We start from the raw sequence: 24,373 nt of genomic DNA, 5'->3' as shown, positions 1-24,373 counted from the left end.
GCACACAGTGAGATGGCATACCTTGCATGCAAGTACTTGGCAATACCTGCCACATCCATACCATGTGAGGGGTTATGGGTGGGTGTAGTTTCCTGCGTTGGGGTCAGGTGGGTCACACTTTCTGGGCATGTCATCTGAAAATGTCAAAATGCTTGTCTGTTTGAGCAACTGGTTCAGTGCAAAGAAACAAAAGTAATAGGGACAACCCATGCACTGTATGTTTTTAGTTCTTTCTTCCCTTTCTCCTTTGTGGTGTTTCCATGTTCATGTTTTGTTAGGAAAACTGAAAAAGGAAGAAGCTTGCATTGTTCAGCTTCTGCTAAATGCAACTGGAGAGCAACAAGTACAGCCAAACTGTTTTAGTCAAAGACACTGTAAGTATTAAGTATTATTACATATGCATTTTATTTATTGTATTTTTAATGTGTACTGTGTCTCCCACACTTAGATGGAAATATGTTTTGTGAGCCTTAACTGTCTAATGGTAAATTAAACAGTTACATTGTGTGGGAGTGTATGCTTAAGTTTCCTTTCAGCATATTTTTGAGCATTCAGTACCTTTGAGGTTTTTCTAAAGAATATTTTGGACTTTTGATTGTTTTGAATTGTTGCAATAAAAATAAACATATTTGCATAAAGCAAGTATATTTGTTCACTCCCATACTGTTAAGGGTATTAGAAGCATGAAAAGCATCTAAGTATTCTAAGTTCCTTTAGAACAAATTTTTTAAAAGTCCGTGATTAATTTGGGATGAATCTTGAGTTAACCATTGATAAGTACGCGATTAATCGCGACTAAATATTTTCATCGACTGACAGCCCTAATATATACACTTTAAGCAGTCTGTTTGCCTCCTTCCCAGGGCAAAGGGCAACATCTCCTGGGTCTAGGGATAGATTGCCCCTCTGGGTGTGATGGCACCTGGAACTGAGGGTATAGAGTATGTTTGGGGAGTGTGTGTACAAAGTTAATTTCTGTTTGTCTCAATGGTGGGCGAGTGTTGAGTATTGGTATATGTGTGCATGAGGGCAGGAATGCATGTTTGTGTCTGTGTGTGCCTGTTTGTCTATGTCTTAGACTTCACCTCTCGGTGAAGGTCGGGTCTTACGGTGTGTTCACACCGAACGCGATAGATGCGAACAGAGCGTCAAGTTTACATGTAAAGTCAATGGAAAAGCGCGATGACACGCGATTGTAGGTCCCGTGAAAATTCAGAAGCAGATTTGCGTCGCCAAAACGCGTGAAACGCGCGTCAGTGTAGCGCGTCTGGCGCGTTTGACTCGCGAAAAAAACCAAGCGCATGAGTTTTTGTGTTGCATTTTGTGCATACGCGCGTTTCGTGTCTACCGCTCGAGTTGGAAAAATCTGAACTCCAGCGTCAAATCGCGCCACGACAACCAATCAGGAGCCTGGTGACGTGGCTGTGACCTAGGTCAAAGGGGCAGATCCAGTCAGAGCCCTTCATTCTTCAATGGAGGGAAGGCTAATCAACGCCGTAGCAAACAACCCGGAGCTGTACGACACCAGCTGCTTTCTGTACCGAGACAGGAATAAAAAGGACCGAGCTTGGAGGAAGATATGTGAAGAGATCGGGCAACCTGGTAAGTTCATTCATTTCTCTTTTGAAAGTTTTCACTGACCTGGGGAAGCCGCACAAAAGCTAGCAAGCCACCGCTATTTTCCCACTGACGTACAAATACCGTTCTGCTTTTATGCATCTTGTCATATAGGAATATATTTTATTGTTTATTAATAAACAGCACACAGTGGTCCCGCTGTTCATCCGTCACTGCTTTGCTTTTTTGCTGATTTTTTTTTATTGGAGTGCAGCATTGCATTATGTAGCCTGATTGACAAATCTCTTCTGTGCTGTGTCTCCTGCGCTTGCCAAATTTATCACGTTTGGTTTTGATAACCATCACGTTCAATAGAAAAAACAGCACAAAAACACCCATAACTATGACCCTCATTCAGAAATAGACACCTGCACCGCGAGGGAAAAAGGCGCACGAAAGTGGCGGGCAGATGAAGACAAAACACGGCATAATAATACTTTTACGTTTTGCAATCTACAAAGGTTTGCACTTTGAGAATCAACTTGTGAGAACTGTGACTAATGTTCATGTGTGTGGGGAAAACAGTGTATAAAGTGGAGGAAGATATGTGAAGAGATCGGGCAACCTGGTAAATTCATTCATTTCTCTTTTGAAAGTTTTCACTGACCTGGGGAAGCCGCTTTTGTGCGGCTTCCCCAGGTCAGTGGGGAAGCCGCTGACCTGGGGGGGGCTAGTTATTCTGAGAACCCCTGCTGCAATAAATGAGGGACCACTATATATACTTTCTCTGACAATATGACTATTGTTTTCAACCTGTTAACATTTAATACCGTCTTGATAGAACCAACTGATTCTGCAGCAGAGCATCCCCTGTTGCTTCTCCGGGCTCCCAGTCCCTGAGCTCCTGCTGCTGCACCCACAGGTATGTAATTGTAGCATCAGATGTACAGGAAGCACTGATGAACCCAGGTACGGCGAGGACGTCCTTAACGCCGCTGCTCTGCTCTCCACAGTAAATAGAGAAGGGAGACTCTCTCTTCAAACACTAGCTCGACAGCTGCCATCTAGCAAAGATACCGGTCTGGCACAACTTCTTCCCACATTCCTCCTACATTTCCGGTTCACGCACGTCAAAATATGCATTTCTGAGGCGCGATGGAGTTTTCTTGGACACGCGAATGTGCACGCGTCAAATTAGGGGCGTTTGGGGCGTTTTCGCTCACGTCTATCGTGTTCGGTGTGAACACACCATTAGACTTCACCTCTCTGGGAACATCTCAGATACCCTCAACCATCGGTGCATTGGTGTTTCTCGATGTTCGGGGCTGGGCACTCAGGTATGCACTGACTCACTTTTGGTGGTTGCTTGGCAGAGGCCTGGCACCCATTGATCGGTCGGGCCCCTTCCGGAAATTTGGGTGCCCTCGGGCCTCGGGCCTCTGGGTCCGGGGCTCAGACTGCTCTGGCGCCCGGATCTCCTCCGTGCTTGCTTCATCAGATAGTTACATGGGGAAACCTTTTGAATACAAGCATGCTCGTGCTCACAGGCGTGCACAGATACACACTATATCTTCCTTGGCTGCTGTCTCAAAGCATACCGTGCGTTGTCAGGCTTGTGTCCTGCTCAAGAACATTCAATATTTATTATTTACTTTTACTTATCTAGGTTGTTGCTGTAGTCTCCCTACTGTGTTGTTCTCCTTCTGCTTGTTTTTTTTTTTCTTCCAGTAGGTGATTCAGTGGACTTTTTAATATCTTTTCTCACTCCCTCTTTCCCTCTGTTTTTCATTAACTTCTCTGGTCTACGTCTTTCCCTTTCCTATCCTCCAGTCAAGTCTGTTCCATTTGTAATAACTATTAGAGTGAATTGTTAAATGTTGTCATTTCTATGCTTGCCAACTCTGATGAAAAGGATTCCACTGTCCTTCCCCCCAGATTCTCAAGGTTCTGGGTGGGGGGCTGTAATGTTTTATTGCAGATACATCCTATCTGGAAGATCTGCTTCTTTTTGATGTAAGCTTTCTGCGTTTATGACCCTTTGGTCAGCAGGAGGTCTCACACACACACACACACACACACACACACACACACACACACACACACACACACACACACACACACACACCTAGATACAGAAGTTCACACATATACAAACAATGCCTTGTCTTAGAACCAAGTGGGCGTTGCTTTCCTATGACGTGTTTTGTGTGAACTGTCTCTCAATAAAAAGGCAGCAGGAGGAGGTCAGAGTCGGGGTCATTCTCGTGGTGGACACAAACGAGGCCTCCCTTGCGCAAATAATCGAACAACAAGACTGTCTTGTTTTCTTCATGATGAATAAGTCTCTAGAATTAGCGGGGCTTGTGGAAACACAGACCCAACAATGACTTAAAAATTAAACAAAAAATAAATAAATAAAAAACAATAACAAAGATGAATAAAGTGGACCAATAATGATCTACTTGGAAAAAATACAGTATATCCATTGGGCATTTTTCTTGGCCTTCAGGCATTAATTGCGATTGCTACAGTGCCGAACAGGACAGGCAAAAAAAAAAGAAGAAGAAGAAGAAAGAAAAGAAAACCCACAAGTAGAGCTGACAGGGGCAGATGGCGAGCCACACACACCGGCACAATTGTCCCGCCAAGCACAGCAGCAAAGCTCAAACAGAACGACCGAAAAAGAAATGTATCAAGGTGCTGCCTGACTGAGACTGTGGTGGGACATTTAGAGAGCTGTGCATAAATGAATGCTGCAAAACTAAATGAACTGAAGTAATACTGTAAACAAGTGTGGACCAAACTTTCTCCTCAGTGATGTGAGAGAATAAGAAAGTCACACAGCAAATCATCACTCAAACTTATTGGTCCTGAATGACTGGACTCAGTTTCTCACACTTCTTTTTTTTTACCAAATTATTACAACTTCGCGTGTGTAATATTACAATCATAAGTAGTAGTAGTAGTAGTATCAGTACCATGGATGATCTCGAGCTGCTGCACGTGGTTCAGGTTGTCGAGCGCTGACATCAGAGGGTCGTCTTCCTGTCGTCTCTGCTCACTGTTCTTTCCTTTGTTTTCGTAGGCGAGGACTGTGTCTGACTCGTCCAACAGGAAGGACAGACCAGCTTCAAGCAGGCGCAGCTAAGCACACAGGTCGGTCCGCCAGGCGAGTAAAAAAATAAATAAATAAATAAATAAATAAATAAATAAATCTCTTCAGTAAAATCTCATTATATATCAATCAGAGCATGCTCAGACACACTAAACACAGACACAGTACCTGGCAAATTCTGCAGGAGCAGAGTTTGGAACGCCACGGTGAAGGCCAGAACACAGCTCCTGATTGGACTCTTTTCTGACCAATTACCTGCAGCTCCTTCAGTCTGCACCTCGGCTCCACTTCCTCATGGCTCCGCTTGCAGCTAGGCTCAATGGCATCATCAACCTGCCAGATTTTGGATTATTGATTAATCAACCCTGATCAGTGAGTGTGATGCAAACTGCTGTGACCCCCTCACCTCTTCTTCTTTGATGGGAATGGTGGGCTCTTTTGCCGTTTCCTCCTTCACCTCCGCTGCTCCACCCGGTACTAAAACAGGAAGTGCATCACACACACAAACATAGACACACAGGAAGTGCACAACATGTGTATGACAGTATGTTTGTGCCAGGTTAGTACTGTAAGATAACAGGACGCTTTACCTGCTAGGTGCGAAGCGTAGGTCCAGAGAAACGAGTGTGTTTTCATACAGGACTCGCAGATCATCTCCTGAAGCTCCACGCAGTCTGGAACCACACAGCCCAGGTGCTGCAACAATATACAGGTACAAGAGTCAGGAGATCTTGATGCATTCTCAATCATCCAGGAAAGTAAATCTCCAAAAGTAAATTCTGTTCATCTGGACGTAGCGTTTTGTGGGAGAAACGTTTTGTCACTCATCCAAGTGACTTCTTCAGTCTCAGTTGACTGCAGTTTTCCCCAATCTTATAAACAATATGTAACCCAGTTCCTAAAATCATCTCAAACAAAAAGAGAAGAAAAATTAAAACATTTAATGTTCATTGTTCTGTTCTTACTGTCCCTGTTAATGAAAGTGAAATGAGATCAAAATATTTATTTAAACGTAGAAGGGACGCAGATTATATATGATATGCTCTGGTCAAACAAGGGTTAAGTTTTCTCAGAGGATTGATGAGCTCTGATGAGAGCCTATTGTTTTACTCCACTCCTCGCATGTCACCCAATCGGTGAAGCTCTAGGCAGCTCTTATCCCTCCTTAGTACCAGCTCCCAAGTTTTCAGTCTCTTGCTTCTACAGCCGAACAGAGCAGACGGACTAAAACTTTTGTTATCGGTAAGCTGGAGAAATTAACCTCTAACGAGTTTAAAAAAAATACCATCTAAACTGATATTTTTCACAAATTATGTATTTGCACTTGTTGTCGTCAAGGGCAGAGCGAAACCGGAAGGTTTACTGAGCTGTGGCTTCACATAAACGCTGAGCATCCACTCGACGCCGGTAAGCTAAATGTGGCTAATCAGACACGTGATGTGCGGAGTGTGGGTACAGTTGTTGCATGTCTCTGAAACGCACTGTTGTTATGCTAGTTAGATCATTAACTAAGTCATTAACATGTGAAAAGCTGTAAATGGTTAAAGCAGCTAAAAATAACTTTATGAGAGATAATTGTAAGCAGACTTTATCCTACTTCCTGTTTAAATTTTGATGTCAATCGGTTGTTTTACAATACTCAGTATTGAACACTTGGAGGTAATTTTTAGTGTATTTCCACCTGTACTAGTAGGCCTATGGTACAAGCGGGATTAAGCACGTCTATTTTAGTACTCCTATTTGTGGACTGAGCCCTTGTGTTTACGTGTTATTGAAAGTGATTATTTGCACTTTGTTCAATTTCTGATAAGCATTTGCATATTATTCCATTTCTTAAAAGGGGTAATATACTTATTTATTTGTGATTGGATATATATGTACAGTGAGTTTTTTTGATGGATGTAATTAATGTTTACAATGAAAGTGAATTATATGGTGACTATAATTCCTGAATGTTTAAAACCTTGTAGATAATCTTTAATGTTACTGCAGGTTACAAATAATTGAACCTTGATACTGTGAAATTTTGGATATTGATACTTTGAACTTTGAAATTTGATATTTTAATGTTGTACAACGTGACTGAACTGATGATGATTGAATTGATGATAGCTGATCTGAATAGTTGTTACTGCACTGTGACACTACTTTAGTTTAATTTGTGAAAGTTATCCTTAAAGGGCACGTGACATATATTTGGCCATTGTTTATAGGTCAGGTTTTTATATGGGACGAATCCAAAGACCAGGTCAGCGATTCCAGAACCCAGAGTGTTCCAGTGTTCACTGGATGGCGAGCCAACCCAAGATCCTAGGAGACGATATACATATACACGCACACTCATTTTCACATTGATGGACTACAATCCTCTACTGTACAAGTAGAGGATTGTAGATTGTAGGATTGTAGGATTGTAGATTTTTGCTACTTCGGGGAAAAATTTTTATACTTGACATTCTGTTAAAACCTGTTGTGATACTGTGTTGTTTACAAATTTATTTTACAAGGCTTAACATCACTAAAGTATTTTTAAAAGCCACACAACTGTGTTTGTCTGGTTTCTCTGTCATTCGTGTACCAGAGCTCTAAGAGTCGTTCTCAGTCTTCTGACACTAGCCCAAATTACTCATTACTTTGGTAATTATCCATTGGTACTTTATGTAACTCCACGTAAGTGCTACAAATACATTTGCATAATGACTGAAACCAGATGAACAGAATCAACTTTTGGAGAAGAGTCAGGAGAGGCACACCAGACAAGTGCAGGAACAGGTAAACTGATGACTCACCCGGCCGTGCAGCCAGTCCTCACACACCACACACTGAATCATCTCATCCTCCATCTGCAGACACAAACAGCTTAAGTAAAGCGAAACCAGCACAGGAGGAGGAGCTAAAACCATCAGGTGAGACATTAACAGGAGTAGTTTAGTTGTTTACAAGAATACCTGCCAGCGCAGGGAACTATTCCGAGAAGCAGGTCTAGCTAACATATCTGAGTTTGTTAATCCCAAGATAAGAGAAACTCTGATTTTTTTGTTCCAGACAAAGCATCGACGTTAACTCTGAGTCAGTTACCGTGATAACAGTGAACTAAACCCACTCGCTAGCAGGTTTTCTTCAACAAACTCTGAGTTCCAACTCCTCCCTTCTTGCTGCACCTAAACCAGCTGACTGACACTGAGTCATTTCCTTACAGATAGTAAAAGCTGTCAAAGTGCAAAAAGAAATTAACTTAACGTTAACTTCACGTTTTTCGTTCATGTTCTTGCAAAATCTGTAACCACATTTGTGTACTAAAGATGAACATTAACAGATTTATTATCAGCTCAGAATAAAATCTATAGCAGCGGTCCCCAACCCCCGGGCCTCGGACCGGTACCGGTCCGTGAGTCGTTTGGTACCGGGCCGCGAGAGTTGAGGCTCAGGTGTGAAATGTATAGTTTTCAGGGTTTTTAATCGGTTTTCAGCGTTATTTTGTTATCGTTTTTATCGTTTACTCGGTTTTCCTGGGTCTTTTCACGTGTGTTATGAATAAACCTCCTTTTTTTCGGTACCGGTACTAGTTTTATTTTGTTGTATTTATCCGCGACACCTTAAAGGCCGGTCCATGAAAACATTGTCGGGAATAAACCGGTCCGTGGCAGCACAAAAAAAGGTTGGGGACTGCTGATCTATAGCCTCCAACTTGACTTTGTGGATAGTGATGCTGTCAGAATCCCAGTTCCTTTTCTATGTAAATATTTATGGTATGTTATAGGGGTGGGTTTTTATTAAAATCGATTCTGGCTTGGATAACGTAAAATTGATTCATTAAAATCCTGAATTGATTTTTTTAATATTAATTTATTTTGCCCGAAATGCCAGAATCCCAGGTGAAAGATCACAAAATTTCAACAACCACCAAACAGCTAAGACAGTAAAATGAGAGCAGGTACACGGCTTCTGCACAAAGACGTAAACACACAGCGTGGACCCGCGGATCAGAATCAGTGAGATGTCGCCTTTCTCACCTGATGGTCGGGGCTGAAAGCCGACAGCTCGCTGATTCTGATCCGCGGGTCCGCGCTGTGTGTTTATGCCCTTTTTGCGCTGATCATATGGCTCTTAGTTTTATCTCTCTCCAAACAATATTGACCGAACCAGCAGCAAAAGAAGATCCAAACTACGCTTCACATAAACATCGTCATGAATTCCCTCTGACTTCTGCTGACTTTTCAGGATAAAAAAAATCACACTTCATGCACAGCTCTCTCTCTCTCTCTTCTGCATTATTCGCTTGCTTGTTACGCACAAGTCTACCGTTGTTTACAGCGCTGTCGGCAGACGTTTTTTTTCCCCCTTTTACTTACTTCCGAAAAGTAAACCTAATTTCTGCCGTTCAATATTGAACAAATTTAAACTTTTTAAAATTAAGCAAAATGCAAAACGCTTAGCCGTGTCTCTAATAAAACCGCTGTAACTTCAGAGGTAATGTTCATGTGTTGATTAATGGTTTTCTTTCGTTTGTGATGTACTGCAGATTATTTTTATAAAATCCCAGGCCAGGAAAATCACCTTCATGTTTTTCTGTGTTTTATCTTCAGCTACTTTGACACAAAGGCCTCTGCTGTGATGCTCACACCTTTGATAAAGTCTTGCGTGTGTCAGCTTCCTTTTAATAGATACAAAAATATGTAAATGTACTGATCTGAATTATAATATTTCTGACTGTCAAAATTTCCCAGATTCGAATCGAATTAAATCGAATCGTGGACCGAATCGATTCGGCCCTTTTTTTTTGTTTTTTTTTTAAGTATGTTTATTGAGATTTTTTGATATAAGAGGGGAAAAAAAGACACAAAAGACACACACACAAAAAAACAAAAACAAAAAAAACCAACAACAAACAGCACAACAGCAAGGGCAAAAAACACACAAATAAGGCAAAAGATTACGCTGCAACGACAAAAACTGCCTGTCAATATATACGTCTTTGAGAGTAACAATAGCTTTCTGTGTCCAGACCTCAAAAGAGGCATCTAAACATGAGGGTGGAAATATATACAATATATTGGAGTATGGGTCGAAGTGTCTGGTAGAGCACAACCTTTTTTGATCCGACTAAAGATTTTAACGCAGTTCGAAACTATAAAATTATTGACCTTGGTTCACGGATTAGAGGACGAAAAAAGAAGTGCAGGGAGGAAACCATTCTCAACCCCACCACTCTCTATGACCACCCAGGGGGGGTATCGGCAGACATGACCTTTTTGTACCCTTCCTGCCTAGCAAGAGTTCTAGCATTTGCAGCCCAATAATAAAACTGAAACAGTGGCAGACCAAATCCACCCTTAAGTTTAGACTTACATAGATAAACTTTTGATATCCTGTCAGTTTTAAAGCTCCAAACAAATGGTAATACTACTGAGTCGATCACTTTAAAAAATTGCTTATTCAAAAAAACAGGTAAGTTTAAAAATAAATATAGAAATTTAAGAAGGGAAACCATTTTGATTACATTAATGCGACCTACCATGGAAATAGGAAGAGCCCTCCATTTCTCAATGTCCCGTTTCAATTTTTCAACTTGTTCAAGATAATTCAACTTAAAGATCAATTTAGGATCCTTAGGCAAAATAACACCCAAGTATTTCAATCTGTCTGTAATTTTAAAAGGCAAAATTTAAAAAAAAAAAAAAAAAAAAAATCAACATCCAAGTTTGCAGTTAAGGCCACAAACTCACTCTTCTGCCAATTAATTGTATAACCCAGACCTTCCCAAAGTGTGGGGCCCGCCCCCACTGTTTTAGCTGTTTGGTGGTTGTCGAAATTTTGTGAGGTTTCACCTGAGATTCTGGCATTTCGGGCAAAATAAATTTATATTTAAAAATCGATTCAGGATTTTAATGAATCGATATCACGTTATCCAAGCCAGAATCGATTTTAATCGATTACCAAAACCCGACTCCCATGCGAGTCGGACGCACCTGAGCGGCACCCGCAATCACGCCTTGCCGCCTTAAAGTCTGTGCTCTCTTTGCTGTTGTGTTGTCGGGCTGTGAGCTGAAAAGCTACAGCCGGCTGTATGTGTACAGCAACCGTGTGTGAAAAGTGATCAATAAAGAGATGCTGAAAAGCATGTTCATGGAAACATCGTCGGGTCTGCCGTGATATGTTTACAATGGAACTTCTGCTCCTGAACCTCTGCGCACAGTGAAGTCACTTTCAGCTTTACGCAGGACTGTAAGCCGTCATCTGTGAGGCGTGAGCGGTGTTTGCTTTTAACATGGTTCGTGGTGGAGCTGCTGACATAATGTGGATCCAAAAATCCATAATTGGCCTATCTGGGGCTGAAAGTCTCAGTAAATGCACGGCGTTTCGGCGGGTACACCAGCTTCCGCGAGTGTGACGCTTATTTTGAGTGACGAAATTTTCGTGAAAATTTTCATATCCAAATTCAACAAAGCAATAGGTCAATAAGAGGAACATTCTGTTTCATCCTTTCCTTCTTTCAATAACAACGAAATATTAGCTTTATATAGCGTACGGGGAAATGCTTGAGTATGCGCTTAAACATTCTTAAACATTCTCAATAAAAGCGGGGCCACCTTTTCAGAGTATTTCTTATACAATTCAATGCCAAACCTATCTGGGCCTGGGGACTTTCCATGGGGGAATGACTTAATAGCTTTCGAAACTTCTTCAATAGTAATATCTGGGTTTAAAGCCTCTCGAGCAGCGTCATTCATTTTCGGGAGATCCAGCTTCCCTAACCAATCAGAAATATTGCCCCAAGATTTCGACATAATCTTCATAATATTCTCTATATTGCTCATTAATAGCTTTAGGGCTGATTAAAATTTCGCCTGATCTTGACTTAATTTTGTGTATAGCCCTACTGGCCTGTAGGCCTCTCAGCTGCCGAGAAAGAAGCTTATGGGGCTTATCTCCAAACTCTAAATGCTTCTGTCTGATCCTAAATAGCTGATCTGTTACTTGACTAGATAAAATTGTGTTATACTCAAACTTCCTTTTAATGATGTCTTGAAACAAAGAGGGACAAGAGGAGGCCTTGTGGTCCTGTTCTAACTGTGTTAATTCAGTTTCTATTTCTAACAGGCATTTCCGGCGTTCTTTTTTTAATGAAGATTCAAAAGAAATAATTTCTCCTCGCATTACCAGTTTAAAGGATTCCCATAAAATCGAATCAGAAACGTCTTGTTTATCATTAGTTTCCAAGAATTCTGATATTTTAGTTGTCATAAATTGGCAAAAGGATGTCTCAGACAGGACTGACGGGTAAAAACGCCAGTTACCCTGTTGTTTCGTACCACAGAAGTCCAGGACTAAAGAGGTTGGAGATCAAGATGTTGTGATAAGTTGAGCATACAACGTTAGACATCAATTTAGAATCAAGCAAAAAAAAAAAAAATCTATTCTGGAGTACGATTTGTGCACTTGTGAAAAATAAGAGTAATCTCTACCAGTAGGATTACACAGTCTCCAAACATCAACTAGGTTAGTAGAACTCAACATATTATTCAGAACAGTCGAAGCGTTAAACAACTGGGAGGTTTGAGTAGATCTATCCAAGTGTTTATCAAGTACACAATTAAAATTGCCTCCTAAAATTACATGAGTATCAGCGAGACTAGGTAATAAATAAAATATTTGTTGAAAGAAAGCTGGGCTATCAAAATTAGGACCATATAAATTCAATAAAGTAACATGGGTTGCATGAATATGGCCCATCACCAGAACAAATCGACCATTCTGATCACTAACCGTGGACTCATGTCTAAATGGGACTGTTCTTCGGATCAATATAGCCACTTGGGCTAATCAGATTTTTCAGTTGACATTCTCCAGAATGCCGACTGAAAAATCTGATTAGCCCAGGAGCACCTGAACCTCTCTTTAGTCAGTTTCATTTGCGTTTGAAGAATTTTTAAAGCATTTTTATCTAATAATGGCAGAAATAATGTAACTCTTTATTAGCATTACTATTATTGTTGGAATTACTGAAATAATGAAATGGGCATAAACAGACTTGAGGGCAGATCCACTCTGTAGTCTATTGTCATGGGTAACTAATCTCACAGGTACATCAGTGATCTGTCACATTACAGTTTAATTATTTGATTTAAAACCAGATGTAAAGTTAGGATTCACGCTCATCTAATAAAACCTCAAGTTGTTAAGGTCAAATTAATGAACAAGAACATTATAATAAAATTATATATTTTATAACCAACTTTGTTCCACTGATATGATGAGAGTTGCCCAAACTGATTAAAATGACCCTTTTTTCCCCATCCTGTTTTTATAAATAAATATGAGTCAGCACTGACACATGTTCAAATTCCTTTGTCTGCTGGACTGAAATAGCAGCTCTGCTCTCTATTTATCCTTTACCATAGTGAATCATTTGAGGGATTCATTGATGATGGCTGTTTCTACTCACACACATGCGTAACTCAAGAGTCGGCATAGCCAGTTGTTAATTGACTCTGATCAAGTTCTGAAAATGAAACTCAGAATGTATTTTTAAACTCAGAGTTTGCCGAACCTGCTTCCTGGAACAGGCCCAGATCAGTAAAGTACTGATTTGTTTTACTGTCTGAGGATGGGTTAAGGTTTTGTGAAGGACATCATCAGGGTGAAGTTTATCACCAGACATTATTCTCTCATTCTCCACCGAGGCACTTCCTTCTTCTTTATGTCATTAACAGTCTTTATTTCTAAATTTCTAAAGGCCTTTAAAACCGACTGCGCTGAGAAAAAAAAAAATGACAAAAATAATTTTTTGGATTTGAATTTCTCATGTGACACATGTACACACTTAAGGTGTTGCGTTTTTTGGAAAAGTTTTCCCTTTAAAAGAATGGACTATGAAAGAAATGAAGTGGACATGAAGCATGGTTTATCTGAATTTCAGGAGCAGACAGCAACACTTCTAGTTTGATCCAGCTATAATAGCAGTGGTTTCCAAATAGTCTGATTGGTCAGAACCATTTATTTACATAAAAAAAAGAGGGTAAAAAAAAAAAAAGTACGAGTCCAAACAATATTTTCAACAAGCAAAATATTCACATGGATTTGCGTTTGGTGTGCAAAAGCCTTAGGTCACTGAAACGTGCTCATACTGGGTTATAGATCTGTGTATAAGGGTCAGTAGTGGTCTGATTTCTCAGGTGAGAGAGGTTACCTGATCCTCTGGGTCCGGGTACGGTCGGCCGCAGGTGCAGTAAACTCCAAAGAAATTCTGACTGTATTTATTCAGACTGTTTACCTCATCTTTGTCCTGGAACACACACACACACACACACACACACACACACACACACACACACACACACACACACACACACACACACACACAGAATCAGACACGCTCCCAACCAAGTGATCAGCATCAGTTATCATGGTGATCTGTCAGGTAAACACAAATGTCTGTGCTCTGAGGTACCTCCTGCTAGTGACTCAGGTCAACGAGGACTCACCGGATGGAGTTTACACTGCAGCTCCGAGAACTTCCCGTTTCCACAGTCACAGCGGAAGTTCCTGCACCAGAATAAGAGACAGTTGTATTGACCACCTCACCGTGTGAACTGATAACTGCAGAAACTGACCAGTAGTTTCTGGTCAGTCACTAACTTATCAATAAAAGCATTGATCACCTCTTAGTGTACAGTTCAAAGAGGTCATGACCTTCGTGACATTTGTAGGAGCACGCCAAACAGATGCCGGCCGCCTCGCTGCCCTTTGGCGTGCAGGTGTTACAGGCATACAGAGCCTGCCGCTTCACATAGCCCTGAGAGAGAGAGAGAGAGATGTCTGGTCACATGAGGTCTGCACTACAAGGAAGGATTTATTCCAGTCCAGGTAACTTCAGAGATAACCCTGAATCTTCTGTACTATAAAGATGGTTCACTTATTCTTAAGTTGAACCAACTTTTACTTTTTTCTTTTTTTTTAAATTTACGTATTTACAGATGCTAATTTACAGATTAGAGATTAACAGCTATGACATCACCACTTACTGACCGATTGGATCTCTGGAAAATAGCATCACTATTGCTAGAAGATTCCTAAGCTTTTTATATATTATGTAACGTCCATCCATCCATCTTCATCCGCTTTGTCCGGGGCCGGGTCGCGGGGGCAGCAGCCTAAGCAAAGAGGCCCAGACCTCCCTCTCCCCAGCCACCTCCTCCAGCTTATCCGGGGGAATACCAAGGCGTTCCCAGGCCAGCCGAGAGATATAATCTCTCCAGCGTGTCCTGGGTCTGCCCCGGGGCCTCCTCCCGGTGGGACATGCCTGGAACACCTCACCCAGGAGGCGCCCAGGGGGCATCCTTGTCAGATGCCCGAACCACCTCAGCTGGCTCCTTTCGATGTGGAGCAGCAGCTGCTCTACTCTGAGCCCCTCCCGGATGGCCGAACTTCTCACCCTATCTCTAAGGGAGAGGCCAGCCACCCTTCGGAGGAAGCTCATTTCTGCCGCTTGTATCCGCGATCTCGTTCTTTCGGTCACTACCCACAGCTCGTGGCCATAGATGAGGGTAGGGACGTAGACCGACCGGTAAATTGAGAGCTTCGCTTTTACACTCAGCTCCCTCTTCACCACGACGGACCGGTGCAGCGTCCGCATTACTGCAGCTGCAGCCCCAATCCGTCTGTCGATCTCCGGCTCCCTTCTCCCATCACTCGCGAACAAGACCCCGAGATACTTGAACTCCTCCACTTGTGGCAGGAACTCATCCCCGACCCAGAGTGGGCACTCCACCCTTTTCCGGCTGAGAACCATGGCCTCAGATTTGGAGGTGCTGATCCTCATTCCCGCTGCTTCACACTCGGCTGCGAACCGTTCCAGTGCGAGCTGGAGGCCTTCACCCGATGAGGCCAACAGAACCACATCATCTGCAAAAATCAGAGATGAGATTCTGAGGCCACCAAAGCGAAAGCCCTCCGCCACTTGGCTGCGCCTAGAAATCCTGTCCATAAAAATTATGAACAGAACCGGAGACAAAGGGCAGCCCTGGCGAAGCCCATCACCCACCGGGAACGAGTCCGACTTATTGCCGGCAATGCGAACCAAGCTCTTGCAACGGTTGTATAGGGATCGAATGGCCCGTAGCAATGGGCCAGACACCCCATATTCCCGCAACACCTCCCACAGGACACCCCGAGGGACACGGTCGAATGCCTTCTCCAAGTCCACAAAACACATGTAGACTGGTTGGGCAAACTCCCATGCACCCTCAAGTATCCTGGAGAGGATAAAGAGCTGGTCCAGTGTTCCGCGACCAGGACGAAAACCGCATTGTTCCTCCTGTATCCGAGGTTCGACTAACGGACGAACTCTCCTTTCCAGCACCCTGGCATAGACTTTCCCAGGGAGGCTGAGGAGTATGATCCCCCTGTAGTTGGAACACACCCTCCGGTCCCCTTTCTTAAAGATGGGGACCACCACCCCGGTCTGCCAGTCCACAGGTACTGCCCCTGATCTCCACGCAACATTGCAGAGGCGTGTCAACCAGGACAGCCCTACAACGTCCAGAGCCTTCAGGAACTCGGGGCGGACCTCATCAACACCAGGGGCTCTGCCACCAAGGAGTTGTTTAACTGCCTCAGTGACCTCGCCCCCGGAAATTGGCGGGTCATTCCCCTCATCCCCAGACTCTGCTTCCTCCTCGGAAGACGTGTCAGTGGGATTAAGGAGGTCCTCGAAGTATTCCTTCCACCGCCTGACAATTTTCTCAGTCGACGTCAGCAGCGCTCCGCCAGCACTATACACAGTGCAGGTAGAGCAACGCTTTCCCCTCCTGAGACGTCTGACGGTTTGCCAGAATCTCTTCGAGGCAGTCCGAAAGTCTTTTTCCATGGCCTCTCCGAACTCCTCCCACACCCGAGTTTTTGCTTCAGCCACTGCCCGAGCCGCATTCCGCTTGGCCTGTTGATACCTGTCGGCTGCCTCCGGACGTATTATGTAACGTCTTTGTGTTTTTCTAATGAGCATCAGTAAATAGATAATAAATAATAGATGGAACTCTATTTTTTATTTTAATTTTCTCTGTTAGCAGCAAACAATTTTCGAACAGTTTCATTGTTCATTAATTAATTAATATCTGATCCTAAAACAGAACACCTACACTGTACCTGCTGACTTCAAATCAGATCTGTACACAGGCTATGTTTGAATTCTATTTAACCTTTACCCTCTTCAAAAGTTGATTCTGTTCATCTGGACGCTACGTCCAGATGAACAGAATCAACTTTTGGAGATTTACTTACCTGGATGATTGAGAATGTATCAAACCTTTACCCTCAAACCCATAATCAGCAGTAGATGATAGACTGACCCTATCATCGATCATTTTTACAAGAGAGATTTATTTATTTATTTGCCCAAGAGTAAGTGTGACAAAGTGGGTGAGAAGACCATTTGTCTATATTCTTAGTCAACATTATTGTTTTGATTTAACCATATTTCATATATAGTCTGCAATAGGCAAACATCTACTATCCCGGGTTTGTTTATGTTTTGCACTTTTACAGATTATATAATATAACATCTTGGTTTAAATCAATTCCTACAAGTTTGTTAAGTTAACATGTTCTTTATTTCAACTGTTAATTTGTATTGTTTAGAACTTACCTTACCTACCTGTCTTCCAGAAACAAAAGGAGGAAATGTAGTTTTAATTCCTCCTTTATACCTTCTGGGTTCATCTGAGGTCACAGGAAGAGACCAAGTGCAGACGGGGAAGAACTCTTATAATTTAATAAAGTTGATTTTAGAGGGTTTATGAAGAAATAGATTTATTGTTGTAATATGTATTGATTACACCACTGAGTTCATGTTGCCAGTAAAGAGGAGTAGTAGAGGTTTGAATATAATCATGTTGATCTTATCTACCTACTGAATGGAATAGTCCAGAGGACAAATTGTTTGGTTATGTGGAGTATTTAAGCAGAAGAACTCAGGTGTTTCAAAAGAAAGGTTCAGGTCAGTGTAGCTGTGTGCAGTTTGACCTTAATTTCCATTGATTTAAGTTCAGTTATGTTTATTTGAACTGAGTTAATTATAGAGTTGAGTTTCTTATTTGTTTCTTTGTAAATATTGTTTGGGTCACAAAATGGTGAATAAATCACTTGCTACACTGGACAGCATCATCTCCTGCACTTCTTTGACCGCTTAAGTCGAGTCCTCCCACAGTAAGTTTGCTAATAATATTGGTTGAAGCTAAGAGAAGCAGTTAACTGAAAAATAATAGCTGTTTTTAACAGCACCCTCTTCCAGCTGCGCCAAAATGCAACAATTCATTTACTGAAACTCATAACAGAAAGAAAGAAAGGCAAGTAGCCTATGTTCAGAAAAAAGCCCCAAACACTTTATTTACATAAAAAAACAAAAAAACAAAAAAAAAAAAAAACAGTGATGGGGAGGGAAACAAGGAGAAACTATAACCATGTTTACAGGTTATTTAATAGTCGAGGCGTCGTTTGAAGCTTGGCAATATCCTGAAAGACGCAGGAATAAGTAGTAGGATTTAAGAGTGTAATAACGGACAGAAGATGGCAGCAGTCCATCTACAAGGATGCCAGCTGCCATTAAACGCCAAAGAAGAAGAAGAAGCAGCAGTCTTCGGTATCGTATGTCCAAATTCCGGTATTTGTGTCCAAATTCAGGGGCCACATCCTTCGGAGGTAGCACTTATAGAGGCTGACAGACCACGTGACTTTCGCGCATTGCATGCCGGGAACTCGTGGCAAAACAATCCAAGTACCGCATCAAATGCAAGCATTTGCAGCACCGCGAAACGTTCATTCTCCGGTTCCAATACATTCTTGCTTTTTCTTTGGCCCCCAAAAAGGTATGTACAAAACGAAGGAGAACAATGCCGGTCCGTACAAAGACAGACTTGATGAAAAGTCAAAAAAAGATACGAGGAAAAAAATCAAAGGAGTGAAAGGGTTAGACCCTTATGAGCACACAGAGTGGACAAAAGACGTTAGCGTGCTGCCCAACTTTCACCATGCTCAGATTTATAATTATACAGTTCTTGGAGTGAGTGCATACACTCATGAAGTTTTTAGTAACTTCAGGTCACTGCAACAAGCCCAGGTACAGTTTACCGAAGGATGGGTACAGGACCTTGAAATGCACCGTGTAGAACGAAAGACCATCGTACATATCATAAGTTTACCAGTCTCACAAATCGTCTTCATAAATACACATTTGTTAACAGTTTATTAATAGGACCTTTGAGCCCAACGGTAATTAATTAGTAGTGGAAATAATTTCTGGTATACGTTACGGAAATGTAGCAGTGACAATAATATTGTATACTGTAATGCAGTGACTAGTTGATTATCAAAATAATCATTTGTGGCAGCCCTACTGTGAATGATTATATTGCACCACCCAGCAAAAAGTCTCCGCAAATATATCACCTATTGGACTGAAGATTGTCGGCTGGAAAATTTTTACATATGCCCAACCTTAGTGGAGATAGGTTTATCAGTCTGTGGGGATGTTTTGCCAGACGTTTTACTCACCTGAGGATAGGAGCAGTGGTCAGAGTCACTTCCTGCCAGCACAGCTGAAGCTTCTTCCTCTAGCTCCTCATCTTCCTCCAGAACATCAACCAGAGACACCGTCTGTTCCTCACACATCCTCCTCTGCTCAGGTACACAAATAGGTCACCATGGTGAGGGGCAGAGCAGTAAGAATTACTGGCTAGACACAGATCAATATACAGTCAGTAATATATCCACAAACACAACTAGCTGAAAGTCAGTGAATGCTGCTTGGTTTGCAGTCCTGAATGTCACGGCACAAGCAGGATTCACTGCACTGTTAATGTTAGCTATGTTATATTGCTGCCTCTGTACGTAGTCAGCGAAGTGCGCGTACTACGAAGCGTACGGTGTTCCAGATCTACTGGCGTTTAGATCAACTGGCGTTGGTCGAACAGATGTGTGGCAGTCTTGCGTTTCAGGAGCTGCTACCGACAAACCAGCAAAAAAAAACGCCAAATGTGTCACCTGTGAGGTTATCTCAAACACACTCCGTCAGTCTTGATGCTGTTGAACAACAAAATGTTTAAAAATGTGGCGAGTTTACCTGGTGATATCCTCACGCGCGACGCGATCGCGAAAACAGCAAACAAGTAACACCACGCCGATGTTGTTCACAGGACAGCAAGAGTAAACGATCGGGAGACTCTTGTCGTCATTATCGTTCTCCTGGCACGGTTTATTTCTCCGAATTCAGCGTTTTTGCTTCATAACTACAGCGTGCAGTTTACTTTGTGCACTAACATGGAGTCGAGTCAACCAGCGCCACCTCTGGCCAAGTGCCACAGCCTACAGCCAGATCAACTGGTGACACACATCTGCAGCACGTTTGAATTCGTGTCATGCACATTTGTACCTTTCAATTGTGTCCGTTTGTGCGTCATGCAAATAAACCTTTGAAATTAATGAAATGATATCATGTATTTATTATCAGCCTACATTTGTACAAAATGCCAAATGACATACACAGTCATAAGAATCACCATCCTGATATCAATACTTTTGCCCATAAGAAAAATGTGGTGAACAAATATATGACACACTAACATTTCACCAGTGTTGTAACATCACATGTCGTTAGCATAGTCTGCCTGTGTCTTCCCTCTGCAAACGAACATGTAAGAGTTGGTTGTGATATACAGTCTGCATAAGTGTGGTCAATCTAATAAACATTTGTAAGGAGATGGCAGTTACTGTGAATGTACAGCAGGTGATTAGTAATAAACAGTCAGACAATGACTCTGACAATCTCATTCAGTCTTGCAGAATGAATGCACCTTCTGTGGAAAGTGGTACCACACAGTGTGTGTGGACTTCCCCTGTGCAGAAGGCGACTACAAATGTTGTGGGTGCTAAATAAACAGAAAAAAATGATCCCTGTTGTCTTTGCTTACTGATTGTTTTCAGTGTTGACAATCCACATTGCTGGCATTGCATCTTTCAACATGTTTGTTGGTAGATTTGGATGTACCAGGGGTTAGTGCAGCCACTCAGCCTCTACTCAATGTGATCATAGCAGCAGGTGCAGATGTGTCACAAGTTAATCTAGTAGTAGGCTATGGCAGTAGTGGACTGAGCTCCATTTGAAACTGCTCCAGCTGCTGTGTGATAGTGGATCTGCTACAAATTGAAGATCATAAGCAAGTTTTGGAAATTAACCCTTGTATTATGTTGAAGAACAAACAATTGACATTGATTTTATTGCGGGTCACTTAGATCCGTACTGTGTAAATCCACTCAGAATTATCCAAAAACTGCAATAAAACAATAGCAACTTTATTTCCCATCAGATAAACATGTAGAACACAGACATACAACATAACTATTTTAGGAACAATTTGGTTTTTCGTTCTTACAAACACGTATTTTGAACTTGCCCAACGTTCTCAGTTTTTCAATGCTCAACATTTTCGATTTTGTCCACATGATGGACAGAATGTAACTGTGTGCTTTCTGCAGATGTACTTCTTGCATTTCTCACAAAAAGTGCTTGTTTTAAAACAGGAATCTTCCCAACTAAGATTTAAAACAAAAGATTTCTACGTCTCCTCCAGTCTCACAAACAGATGACAAACCAAGCGACACACCTGAGTCACTGACTTTATATATAACTACCAACTCTCCAGCCATGTTGATGAATTGCGTATATTGGCTGGAAATATTAATTTCCAGGGAAAGGACACAGGCAGACGATGCTTACATGATGTGATGTGACAACACTAATGAAATATTGATGTGTCATATTTGTCCAAGGTGTATTTCATTGTTATGGGAAAAGAGAATATCAAAATCATGATGACCAATTGGAGTGGTGATTTCTATGACTTTGTGTATATAATTTGGAATTTTGTACAAATGTAGGCCAATAAGGAATATATGATATCATTTCATTCATTTCAAAGGTTTATTTGCATGACGCACAAACAGACACAATTGAAAGGTACAAATGTGTTGTGCAAGAAACGAAATCAAACGTGGTGCAGATGTGTGTCACAGGTTGATCTGGCTGTAGGCTGTGGCACTTGGCCAGAGGTGGCGCTGGTTGACTCGACTCCATGCTAGTGCACAAAGTAAACTGCTCGCTTTAGTTGTGAAGCAAAAACGCTGAAACCGGAGAAATAAAACGTGCGAGGGGAACGATAACGACGACAAGAGTCTCCCGATCGTTTACTCTTGCTGTCCTGTGAACAACATCGGCGTGGTATTAATTGTTTGCCGTTTTCGCGATCGTGTCGCGAATGAGGATATCACCAGATAAACTCGCCACATTTTTAAACATTTTGTTGTTCAACAGCATCAAGACTGACGGAGTGTGTTTGAGATAACCTCACAAGTGTCACAGGTGACACATTTGGCGTTTTTTTGCTGGTTTGTCGGTAGCAGCTCCTGAAACGCAAGACTGCCACACATCTGTTCGACCAACGCCAGTTGATCTAAACGCCAGTAGATCTGGAACACCGGCGACAATCAATAAGCATGTTAACGGTTAGCGCCAGTTAGCACCAGCCCGCATCCTCGGTAAATACGAACGGGCAGCGTGCTTAATGCTAAGGCTGCTCGCTCTGAGAACAAAAACACTCACCGATCTAGGGTCAGATTGCTCCGCTTGACTGTGAACTAGTCGATGAAGCACCAAGAATAAATAATCAAGTCCGATGTTCTGATGTGTGTCATCGAGCTGCTAGCTACCATTAACCAATGACAACTTCCGGTTCACTTCTTCAGATCGTATTTGGCGGGACGGTGAGGCGAGACGTCACCGGAACAAAAACACAAATAAAATTAGTAAACAGGTCAAGCTCCACTGTACGGAAGCGTATGCTGCCACCCAGGCAAAAGAAAAATACAAGTGTATCACGTTATAACGTGAAAGGTTTATTGTTCTAACAAGATACTTTTCCTGTTTGTACAATATACTATCATGTTTGTACAATATACTTTTCACGTTTGAACAACATAATATCACGTTATTACAATATACATAATTATCACGTTCGTAAAATATAGGATCACGTTCGTACAATATAAATATTATATACTGAGTCTGAATATTAATAAAGTTTATAATAATTACCTGATAAATAAAATAAAAAATAAGCTAAGCGCTGTGTCGCGTTCACGTGTTTAACGAATGTCCTCCTACAACTGATTAAAGCGCAGCTTTCATTCCAAACATGACTCATCAGCAAAGTTTGACCCCTGAAACTTTAAAGCCCGTTATTGTAAACTATTACTCAGTTCCGGTGTGTAGATCAGAGTTCCACATGACGAGGATTTTTTGATAAATAAATCATAAAGCGAACCTGAAAGTAGTAGATGTCCGCGATGACGTCATCGAGGAAGATGGCGTCGCTGCGGACAGAGCTGAGACTCAGAGATGGGCAGAGGCAGACGGTCAGCGTGCAGGTAGAAACAGACCTTAGCTCTTTGATACGCGGAATCTCCGAGCTGAACCAGAACGTGTCGCAGCTGCTCAGCGAGCTTGTTGAGCGTGAAAAAGTATGCGCACAAGGTGAGCTACAAAAAACTACCTGTGAACAGGCGTAACAGAAAGATAGCTAGATGTGCTGAACGAGCTTCTAGGCCTCTGTTTTATTACCTGCTAAACAAATCTAGCAGAGGGTATCAAAGGCACTGAGCCTGACTCGGAGTGATGCCGTGAGTACTTAGAGCAGGGGTGGGGAACTCCAGGCTTCAATTCCCCGTGAAGCGGGAGTAATGAAATACATGTACCGGGGTTACATATTTAACATACAAAATATGAGTAACTGTATTCCGTTGCAGTTTAAATAGGTGGTAATCAGAATACAGTTGCTTTGTTGGAATAAATGGAATACACGGCGGTCATTTCCTGTTTCATATGTTAGGCTATCCCCTCTCCTTCCCCAATTTTGGTGATTAATGTGGTCGGGCGTAAGTTTAGCTTAGTTGGGTGAGCATGTAGTAGTGGTGGGTAGAACTTTGTGCCACCAGAAACTGAATTTGAATAAGTTAAATTCGAATTTGAATTGCTCAGATTGAATCTGAATTGTAACTTGAATAAATGCTTTTTAAAACTAAATTTGAATTAGCCTAATTTGAAATTTAATATATTGGTTTGAAAATGATTGTCACTAAATTGAAATTGAATTTTATATTTAGAAAATGAATTCATTTGCTTTGAAACTGTATTTTATCCTTTAAAAATGTAGCTTTCAAATAATTTCAGTTTCACTTCTCACCATTCAGTTTCATTTCTAAAATTCAATTTTAGTTCCAAAATTCAGTTTTTTTGGGACTTACATCTGGTTCCGGTGTTGTGCCAAAAACTGATTGCTCGTATTTAAACTGCTAAAGCTGCAATCAGTTTTTGGCAGTGACTTTTGTATATATTTTATTTATGCAGTTAAAAGAATGTCTCGTTGACATTAAAAATGTCTTTTGTGAGAGTAAACTGGCCAAGAAGAAAGCAGAAATTGCAACAAATATTACAATCATTCTGTAAATATATTTTAAGTGGACAAAAAGGACCGGATTGGTTATAATGTAAGTACAATAACAGAGTTATAAAGATAGTTGAAAAACAGGTCATTTTTAAATTTTATATATAACCCCTTTGTAAACCATGTTCACCGAAGTCATCTTTACGTATGT

General features: G+C 41.6%; 2 protein-coding genes and 1 long non-coding RNA gene across 6 annotated transcripts in view; 2 read left to right on the top strand and 1 right to left on the bottom strand.

Moving 5' to 3' along the window:
- ubr7 (ubiquitin protein ligase E3 component n-recognin 7) overlaps window positions 1-23,161 on the bottom strand; it is a 30,441-nt gene extending 7,280 nt beyond the window's left edge. The window contains exons 1-11 of one of the 4 annotated variants that reach the window (XM_085381345.1): window positions 23,044-23,161; window positions 22,323-22,459; window positions 19,220-19,400; window positions 14,335-14,468; window positions 14,158-14,218; window positions 13,863-13,958; window positions 7,462-7,515; window positions 5,263-5,368; window positions 5,079-5,149; window positions 4,841-5,005; window positions 4,536-4,701 (exon numbers count right to left, since the gene is read on the bottom strand). In XM_085381345.1, coding sequence (XP_085237471.1) covers window positions 4,536-4,701; window positions 4,841-5,005; window positions 5,079-5,149; window positions 5,263-5,368; window positions 7,462-7,515; window positions 13,863-13,958; window positions 14,158-14,218; window positions 14,335-14,468; window positions 19,220-19,336 — 970 coding nt within the window. In that variant the 5' untranslated portion in view covers window positions 19,337-19,400; window positions 22,323-22,459; window positions 23,044-23,161. The remainder of the gene's footprint in view (window positions 1-4,535; window positions 4,702-4,840; window positions 5,006-5,078; window positions 5,150-5,262; window positions 5,369-7,461; window positions 7,516-13,862; window positions 13,959-14,157; window positions 14,219-14,334; window positions 14,469-19,219; window positions 19,401-22,322; window positions 22,460-23,043) is intronic. The other 3 variants (XM_085381346.1, XM_085381344.1, XM_085381347.1) reach the window with 3 other exon arrangements.
- Window positions 5,880-7,009, top strand: LOC146652915 (uncharacterized). The gene is made up of 3 exons (XR_014907716.1): window positions 5,880-5,914; window positions 6,011-6,079; window positions 6,886-7,009. It is a non-coding gene; the product is annotated as an uncharacterized LOC146652915 (long non-coding RNA).
- LOC146652913 (uncharacterized) overlaps window positions 23,045-24,373 on the top strand; it is a 10,895-nt gene continuing 9,566 nt past the window's right edge. Inside the window, exon 1 of the mRNA XM_085381353.1 lies at window positions 23,045-23,252. Coding sequence (XP_085237479.1) covers window positions 23,057-23,252 — 196 coding nt within the window. The 5' untranslated portion in view covers window positions 23,045-23,056. The remainder of the gene's footprint in view (window positions 23,253-24,373) is intronic.

This window comes from Rhamphochromis longiceps, linkage group LG15 (assembly GCF_057381845.1).
Source record: "Rhamphochromis longiceps isolate RC_006_pf linkage group LG15, R_longiceps_female_GT1.1, whole genome shotgun sequence".
In the NCBI taxonomy this organism is placed as follows: domain Eukaryota; kingdom Metazoa; phylum Chordata; class Actinopteri; order Cichliformes; family Cichlidae; genus Rhamphochromis; species Rhamphochromis longiceps.
The sequence above is the reverse complement of the archived record's forward strand: the minus strand, read 5'-3'. Positions and strand labels throughout refer to the sequence as shown.